We start from the raw sequence: 9,595 nt of genomic DNA on the forward strand, positions 1-9,595 counted from the left end.
GTTGAGTCCCAGGTATATCGGACCTTACATGGTTACTGAGCGAGTTGGTGAGGTATTTTACAGGCTGGAGTTGCCTCCGGAGTTGGCTAGAGTACATAACGTTTTCCACGTGTCCATGCTTTGACATTATGTTGCTGATCCGTCTCATGTGATACCTCCTCAACCCTTGGAAATCAATCTGGATTTGACTTATGATGAGGAACCAATGACGATTCTAGATTGGAAGGAAAAGGTTGTGAGGAACAAGACAGTGAGTTTAGTGAAAGTTTTGTGGAGGAATCATTCTGTGGAGGAAGCTACATGGGAAACTGAAGATCGGATGAGAGATTTGTATCCTCGGTTGTTCTTTGATCACTAGAGGTTGGTGTAAGTTGTTTTGAATTTCGGGACGAAATTCTAATAAGGTGGATAGGTTGTGACAGCCCGTTCCGAAAATTTTAAAAACGTACGCGTGAAGAGACGATTTTGCCCCTAGCGTGATTTTTTTTTTGTGTGGTTGTTTTGAGCTTGGTGTGGCTGGTTGTGGACCACACACATTTCCACACACACACCCTCACCATTCCCTGCCCTGCACCCCCCTGTCCCGAGCCCTCTCTCTCCCATTTTCCCCTCCATTTGTACAGACACATCCCAAAACCCTCCAAATCTTCATAGATCGAAGAAACAAAGTACATATTCATGCTCATGAGGTCCGTAGAAGTTCAACCATACCCATTTCAGGTAAGGATACCTTAGTTTTCACGTCGAACTCGGGATACCCGATTTTTGTCACTGTTCATGCACACGTAAATTCTTATGTTTTTGGGAATTTCAAGCGTGTAGGAAGCTTGGTGAGATCCTTAGGAGGCTCGGGGTGGTTCGTTTAAAGGTTTTGGACGTCGGGATCATGAGTTTCGAGGTTGGCCGGAGTTAGTGGTGTTTTCCCGGCGAGATTCCGTGGATTTTAGCACTTGAAAGTGGTATGGATTTGTTCCTCTCGTTGTAAGCTTAATTTTGGTACCAATTTTGTGAAATTTGGTTGAAAAACAAAGAAAATATCACGATTTGAAGTTTTCTCGATTTTCCGGTGTCGGCGACGGCGCCGGAGAAGACGACAGAATATTCCGTCAGTTTGGACGGAATATTCCTAACGGCGTTGACAGAATCCGTTAAAGTTAACGGAATATTCCTAACGGCGTTAACTGACGCCGTCAGCGTGCCAAGCACGTGCCTGTGCATGGCCGGCGCGTGCGGCGGTGGAAAATTTTTCTAAAACTTTGGGGATGTTCCTGAGGTTGAGTAGATCACGTTGGTGTATTCATACACCTCATTTGAGCATTGTATGAGAGGTTATTTCCTAAGGTTGGTTATGTGTTTTAAAATTAACGTTTTTATAGTTGTTTCGCATATAGGTGATACCTATCCCGAGGACGAGCGTGGTCACTCGAGGTAAGGGGGTTACGACCTTTCCACATACCAGTGAGTGGGCTTTTGGTTTTCCGTATATACCTATATACTTATACTTTTCCCAGAAAGTGAAATGAAATGTTTATTCGCTTATATGCCATGCTTATAGTTTGTCATTGATTTACGCATTATGAATCGCATATGTTTATATATGTTTGGTGCTGCGGACGCACAGGTAAGTGCTAGGTGAGTTATAATTTATGTTTACATTCAGTAGTGATTTGAGATGCTTAGAGAGCTCATAACCTGCACCCCCGGTGTTAGTGCTCCTGCCCAGAGTTGGGCACAGTCCTTCACGTGATTTTCACCTCCCGCACCACACGCTCATCTTGGATCCAAGTTAGGTGCACAATCCTGTCGTACAGACCACTTTAGGTGGTTCCGACTCGTAAGTGACCCGCGATTATTCGCCCAACCTTCACGTGATCATAACACTTGAGCGTACTTATATTACACCCAGGCTTGTCGTACAGACCATTTTAGGTGGTTCCAACTCGTGTGCATGTATAGTTAGTGAGATGGAGATTTTAGCTCTACATTCAGCCGTACAGGTCACGTTAGGTGACTCCGACTAACAGATTATATGACATTGATGTGATTTTACCGGAGCACTTGCATTTTACTTCGAGGTTTTGGCATAACATATTTTCCGAGCATGAGTTATATATATATATATATGTATATTCTATTTTTCTGGGAAGTATACATAGGGGTGGTTCGGTATGGGATACCATACCGAAACTAGTATCCTGAATCCCAAACCAAAATTTTTCGGGACGGGAACTTGAAGACCAATCCCAAACCAAATTTTCGGGAATCCCAAATTTCGGGAATCCTGAAATATTTTCAGGATTTTGGGACAAATCGGGAATCCCAAATTGAAATATGAAATTATGAATTGTTCTTCAAATATATAATTCAAGAACACATTCATGAACTAGGAATTTCATTTCATTCACACTACCATTTAATTGAACACTGGCATGCCTGACTGTTTTTATCATAGTCAAAATTCAAATTAATTAAACCATTTTTGCAATATGTTGAGAGACAAAAGAATCAAGCCTTCTGAAATCATCAGCCATGGCTGCAGCAATAATAAAATCAACATGAATATCAAACAAAACATGAAAAATATGCAAGGTGTAGGGCATTCCAGGTTGCAGAGCATGAATTAGAAACTACTAGCATCAATTATAAAAGAATAATATATATATATAATAATTAATATTATATATTTTCGGTTCGGTATGGGATTCCCGAAATATCGAGAAGCCAATCCCAAATCCCATACCGAAATTTTGGGATCGGTTCGGGATAGCATCCCGAAAATTTCGGGAATTTCGGTTTGGGAAATTTTTGGTTTGGGATCGGGATTTTTTCGGTTCGGTTTGGGATTTTTGGGAATTTTTTTCCACCCCTAAGTATACAGGTTTTACGGCGAGGGGTTAGAATCTTGTTTATGAAATGGTTTTTGAATAGTTTTATTTTTGCCCACTCACACTTTTTGTTTTGCGCCCCTCCAGGTTCTAGTTGGCTAGCACGTTGGGTGGTTTCCCTGAGGATTTCCCTGGCATATCTGACAGACGATCACCAGTGTAGGCCCACCTTCGGGTGTGCTTTTGTTGTATCGTTTTCTCCTGGACTGTATTAGGTCTTCGTGCTCTGAACTTTGTTTTCACACTTACGCTTGCACATGTTTGTTATTACTTTGAGTAAAGCTGGTTTTTATTTATCCGTATTATTATTATTATTATTTTATTAGCTTCCTCACTGTGCACATGGTTACGTCACTTCCACGTGACGCCCAGCATGCCCTGATCTCGATCGGGGTGTGTCTGTACAGGACAAGTACGCGGTGCATCCAAAAAATCTAAACACAAAACAATGCCAGACAGGGCGGGTCCATGTAATTATCGGTCTAGGCCAGGTCCAAATTGAGATTGCATCTAAGAAATGCCAACTAACTTTATTCAGGAAAATCCAGACTTTTGAAATTCAAAGAAGGGTGCCTTTTTTATTTTTGAACAAATGGCCATGTTGCTTGTCCATTTATAGAGGCATCAATTGTACCCAAAATTTACGCTTGGAAAGTTGCCCGCTTGTGGAAATTGCCCTTGCTGTATTTCTGAGATTCCAATTTATCTAACTTATTTTTCTTTCATTATTCTTCTAAAAATGGCTTGCCCATCTAACCGTTGTTTTGATTTAAATATTGCGGAAGATACACACATGCCTTTTCAGGATAATATATGGTGCCCATCATTCTTATTTTTTAAAGGTCATTTTACGGTTGGAGACTTTGTGATGAAGAATGATATAACCGTCATAGTAGTAACTAGGAATCTTCTCTTCCCAAAGATAAAATAATACTTTAAAAAAGATTTTATGAATTAGCTGTTTAGGATTTTTTGGCTTTCAATGTTAAGTGTGTGAGTTCTTTATATAACATGGACCAACGTCTACATGCTTGAACTTGCCAGGTTGAATCACTAATAGTTGAGGTGGAATGTCTTAGACAAGAGATTAGAGAACTCAAGCATGAGAATAGAGAGTTGCACATACTTGCAACTAATTATTTGACGAACATGAGAAGAAAGCTCGACCAGTTTAAGGAATCCAATGGTCGGATTCAAAGTGATCACCAGAGGTTCGTGGCTATATTCCAAAGACATTTGGTGCCTCCATTTCTGAGTTTTTCCAAGTACTAGGGCATCACATGATCAACCTTTGTGAAATCTCATTTCTTTTATTTGTTGTTGCAGTTGTAACTCATGTGTATGTATAGAAAAATTCTCTCCCTTCTGGTTTTATACATGCCTGAAACTTCTAGTTCAGCTTGTTAGATATAAAAAACTCTGGAAATTTTTGGTTCCATCAAAATGAATCATGAGTTTTTAAGTAAAGATGTTTCCTAATATCATTTCCCACATAAATTTTCGGGCATCAAGAATCTATGAAAGTATTTCTTGCCTACGATGTCGACGGTAACAAAATCGAATTTTGCTAAGTTCACTATTTTCTTATTCCCAAAAAGGAAGAAAGTAAGGTATGACGAAAATTGCGAGAATTAGTTCATTCCATATAAACATATGTCTGCACAAAGTGTTAAAACTTCAAGTTATTAACATTATTTGTATTTTGAACTTCAGGTCAAAACATTATACATATGTACTCGAAATTTATTCTTAATATCCACATTGTTGGAACCTTTAGGTTGATATTTTTGGAACTTATGCCATACTTAATCTGTACATGGATTAAGGAACTTTTGGTCCTCATTTACATGAATCAAGGAACTTTGGGTCTGATCTTTTTATATGATGAGAATCAATGAACTTCATGTCCGATATTTATATATGATGAGGATCAAAGAAATTCATCATAACAAAATGTTGTAAAATAAATAAATTAAAGCAAAGAATGGACATGAATATAAAAGAACGACAATAGCTTTAATTCAGCACTATCCACATAAATATAAAAGCTTAAGGTAATGGTTGTTATTATGAAAAGAACGACATGCTGCAACTAGTCACACACACACACACACACACATATATATATTAATATAGGAAGGGTGATGATGACCAATCTGTACCATCATACATAAATATATAGCCCATGATAGGCGATTATATCGCACCAATCATATTAATAACAAAATTATTAATAATAAGGCTACACCCAACCCTAGGCTAAAATCCAAAATACCCCACTTATTCACCCAACCCTAGGCTAAAATAAAAAATACCCCACTTATTCCCCCCTGGCAAACCCAACTTAACCCAAGCCAAATCTTTGGGCTAAAAGCCAAATGCCAAACCAAGGCCAAATACCACCCAAGATTTAGCCAACAAACACGTGGACTCGCCCAAAATTACCCCACTCTCGGCCCGTTCACTCACCCACTCGCCCCACGCGGCCCGTGAGCCTTCAGCGCCCGACAAGGGGGCCCATTGTCAAGGCCACTGTCGGCCACAACCCAGAGCCCAAAGGCTCTTTTCTGCATCCAACGGCTAGCATTTTTGGACTGTTGGTTGATCCAATAGTCCATATTCAAATTTTGTTTTTTTGAAAAATGTTATTTTAAAATACATTGAATCCAACGGCTGAGATCGAATATAATCAAATCTAATGGTAAAAAAAAAAAATTTAACAGCCCAAATTTAAATCCAACTACTAAAATAATTAAAAATAATTATTTAACTCAAAATTCACTGAAAAACTCTATAAATACCTATGTATTTGTTCAAACATCCACACAAAACTCAATTTTCTCGTACAATTCTTCCAATTTTTCTTTCTACCATTTCTTTCTATTTCCAAATTGTTTAACATCGCAAGAGAGCGTATTAGAGGTCATAATTGGACCTGTGAGGAAGATGTTGTTTTATGGTTGGCATGGGTTTCTGTTAGCGAAGATGGTGCAGTTTGCACAAATTAAAATAAAAAGGTTTTGTGGGATAAAATCATTGAAAAGTTTCATGAAAACTGCAACGGCGGCGGGAGGGATGGTGGTGGTGTTTACGATCGGTGGAAGACTATCAACAAAGCATGTACTTTATGAAAGGGAAGCTTGGAGCGAGCCGTGGTTGGCATGGCTAGTGGAAGGAGCGCCACAGAAATTGTGAGTTTTTTTCTTGATATTTTATTTGCCATGTACATAATATTATTTTGCAACTAATTGTTTTAATGTATTTTTTTTGCATAGGGTGACAAAGCAATGGAAATTTACATATTTTCATATTAAAATGTTCATAAAATTAATTTACGATAGTCTACATAATTTTTTTTTTTAAGTTAATTTAAGGAAAAAAAATTAGCCTAAGTTTATTTTTTAATAATCCCGGGCTAAAATTTTAGGCTAGAAGAGTTGAAGTAGAAAAGTTATTTCTGGGTTAAAAGCTAAAAGCTAAATTTTTCGGATTAAAAAATTTGACTTTTAAGCCAGGTTGGAGATAGTCTAAGACCATCTCCAATGGTTGGGCTAAAAGCCAAATATTTTATCCCGGAAAATTTAGCTTTTAGCCCAGAAACAACTTTTCTACTCCAACCGTTCTGGCCTAAAATTTTAGCACGGGATTATTAAAGAATGAACTTAGGCTTTTTTTTTTCTTAAATTAATTTTTTTTTTAAATAAATATGTAGATTGTCGTAAATTAATTTTATAAACATTTGAATCTAAAAAAATTTAAATTCCGATAAATATTGAAAAATCACTAAATTTCCCACAAAGCAAGCCGTCAACTTTTACCAATCTTTCAACTCTGGGCTAACTTTCAATTCACCAACCTTTCAACACCAAAATTTCAATTCACCAACCGTTGAACACCAAACTTTCAACTTTCACCAACTGTTTAACACCAAACTTTCAACTTTCACCAACCATTCACCACCAAACTTTCAGAAATCATCCTCTATATAAACATATGTCCAATACTTGTTGATCACACAACCTTTCAACCTTCAATCATCCTCTATATTCACCCATATTTCAACTTTCAAAGAGTTTTTGTTTCCTAAAAATCCTCAATATCTCATTAATGGGTGATAGAAGAAGGCGTAGTATGGCAATGCAAATGGCACAATACCAAACAAGGATGGAGATTGAGGATGCAGAATTGTTCAATGCTGAAGTTGAACTTATCAACTCATTTATGCAATCTGAGCACGATGGCGAATCTAGCCATTGTGGTTCCGTCACGAGGCGTTCATATGTGCAGCGTGATAGAGAAGAGTGTCATGATTGAATGATGAAAGATTATTTCATCGAGCGTCCGAGATTTCCTGCTCATGATTTTCGGAGGCAGTTTCAGATGAGGATAGAGCTTTTTGAAAGCATCTTGAATGCAGTTGTCAATCATGACCACTACTTTGAACGGAAGGTAGATGCCACAGGCCGACAAGGTCTATCACCTCATCAGAAGCTCACATCTGCTTTTCGCATGCTAGCTAATGGATGCTCTGTAGACTCAACTGACGAGTATTGCCGCCTTGCAGAAAGTACTGCTATTGAGAACCTGAATCGCTTCTGTAAGGCAATTGAAGGCATATATAGAGCCACATACCTCCGCAACCCAAATCGTGCAGACTTGAAGAGGCTTCTACGCAAGGCAGAAAAAAGAGGCTTCCCTGGCATGATAGGAAGTCTCGATTGTATGCATTGGGAGTGGAAGAATTGTCCTACTGGTTGGGCTGGCCAATTCAAGGGCCGTCATGACAAGCCAACCATCGTGCTCGAGGCTGTGGCGTCTTACGACACATGGATTTGGCATGCTTTCTTCGGCGCTTCTGGATCAAACAACGATATCAACGTTCTTTGGTCTTCTCCTTTATTCGATAATGTTGTCAATGGATGGGCACAAGAATTTCGGTACAAGGTAAATGGTAATAGGTATGAGCTAGGTTACTACCTAACTGATGGTATTTATCCTAGTTGGTCTACTTTTGTCAAAAGTTTTTCTCATCCCGATAGTGCAAAGAAGAAATTATATTCGCAGAGGCAAGAGTCTTACAGGAAGGATGTGGAGAGAGCGTTCGGGATTCTACAAGCTCGATGGGCCATTGTTAGAGGGCCTGCACGATTTTGGCAGTCCGAAGACCTCCATTCAATCATGATGACGTGCATAATTTTGCACAACATGATTGTGGAAGATGAGTACATTGAAATTGAAGAAGATTAGTGCCAACTGCACCATCTTCGCTAACAGAAACCCATGCCAAGCATAGAGCAACATCTTCCTCACAAGTCCAATTACGACCTCTAATATGCTCTCTTGCCATGTTGAACAATTTGGAAATGGAAAGAAATGGTAGAAAGATAAATTGGAAGAATTGTAAGAGAAATTTGAGTTTTGTGTGGATGTTTGAACAAATACATAGGTATTTATAGAGTTTTTGGGTGAATTTTGAGTTAAATAATTTTTTTTTTAATTATTTTAACCGTTAGATTTAAATTTGGGCCGTTAGATCTTTTTTTTTACCGTTAGATTTGATTATATTTGATCTCAGCCGTTGGATTCAATGTATTTTAAAATAACATATTTTAAAAAATCAAATTTGAATCTGGACTGTTAGATCAACCAACGGTCCTTGAAACGCAACCGTTGGATTGCAAAAATAGCCGTTAGAGTTCATCTGGGTGGCCGACAACCCGCTGACAGCGGGGCCCACCCTGTCGGGCACGGTCTGCAAGCGCTCCGCGTGAGGCGCGTTTGCGAGTGAGCGGGCCGAGACTGGCCTGTGGGCCAGCGAGTCCAGTCGCGCGGGGGGGCGAAATCTGGGGGGTATTTGGCCCAACTTTAACATTTGGCATTTAGCCCAATGTTTTAGCATGGGTTGGAGATGGTTTGGGGGGGGGGGAATTTGGAGGGAAATTTGGCATTTAGCCCATTGTTGGAGATGGTCTAAAGGCAGAAAAAAATAAAAGAAATTTACAAAAAACACCCAAATCTTATAAGTCATTTGCTCTGCTCTCATGGATCTCTCTCTCAATATCACTCTCCTCTCTCACTTCTCATTCAGACAACGAAGTCCCTCTCCCACCCTCCACCTCCTTTCCAATCTTTCTCACCAACCATCATTCTCTCACCATCGCTCTCTTCTCTAGTCTTCTCACTTCTCAGTCTCAAAGCCGAAGTCGATCGAAAGTTTGAAATCCTAGAAAAAAACTAGTCACGTCATTCTTTCCTCTAGTCGTGTCATCTCCTTCCTCCAGTCGCAATCGCCACCACTCCAATAATAAACGGTAAGTGAATCTCTTGAGTTTATTTGCATGTTATAAAATTAAGGTTTTGATTTTTAATTTTTAGATTCAAATTAGGATCGGAATTGGGGTTTACTGGAAACTGTTGTTGATCTGGAAATTGGGCTTTAGATTCAATTGTGCATAAGGTTTCGATGTTTTCTTTTTGATGTAGTGTAAATTAATTGGGGGTTGAATGATATCTCTGTATTTGTGTGTACTGTGTGTATGTGCATGTCTGTAATGTGTGTAATCTGTGTGTGTAATATGTGTGTGTGTGTGTGTGTAATATGTGTGTGTGTGTAATGTGTATATGTACGTGTAATTTCTATGCATGCGCGTGTGTCGGTGTGCGAGTACGCGCGTGCGCTAGTGCGTGTGCAAGCGTCTCTGTGTGTGTGC

General features: G+C 39.1%; 1 protein-coding gene across 1 annotated transcript; it reads left to right on the forward strand.

Annotated features, from left to right (window-relative positions):
• Window positions 1–7,202: 7,202 nt before the first annotated feature.
• On the forward strand, window positions 7,203–8,132 carry LOC137732908 (protein ANTAGONIST OF LIKE HETEROCHROMATIN PROTEIN 1-like). The gene has a single exon (XM_068472157.1). It carries the CDS (start codon window positions 7,203–7,205, stop codon window positions 8,130–8,132), a length of 930 nt encoding a protein of 309 aa, XP_068328258.1.
• Window positions 8,133–9,595: the final 1,463 nt, after the last annotated feature.

Source organism: Pyrus communis, chromosome 4 (assembly GCF_963583255.1).
Source record: "Pyrus communis chromosome 4, drPyrComm1.1, whole genome shotgun sequence".
NCBI classification, from domain to species: domain Eukaryota; kingdom Viridiplantae; phylum Streptophyta; class Magnoliopsida; order Rosales; family Rosaceae; genus Pyrus; species Pyrus communis.

What these genes read in the sequence shown, in the direction of transcription:
- LOC137732908 (XM_068472157.1), top strand. Translation starts at nt 7,203, where the DNA reads ATGAAAGATTATTTCATCGAGCGTCCGAGATTTCCTGCTCATGATTTT.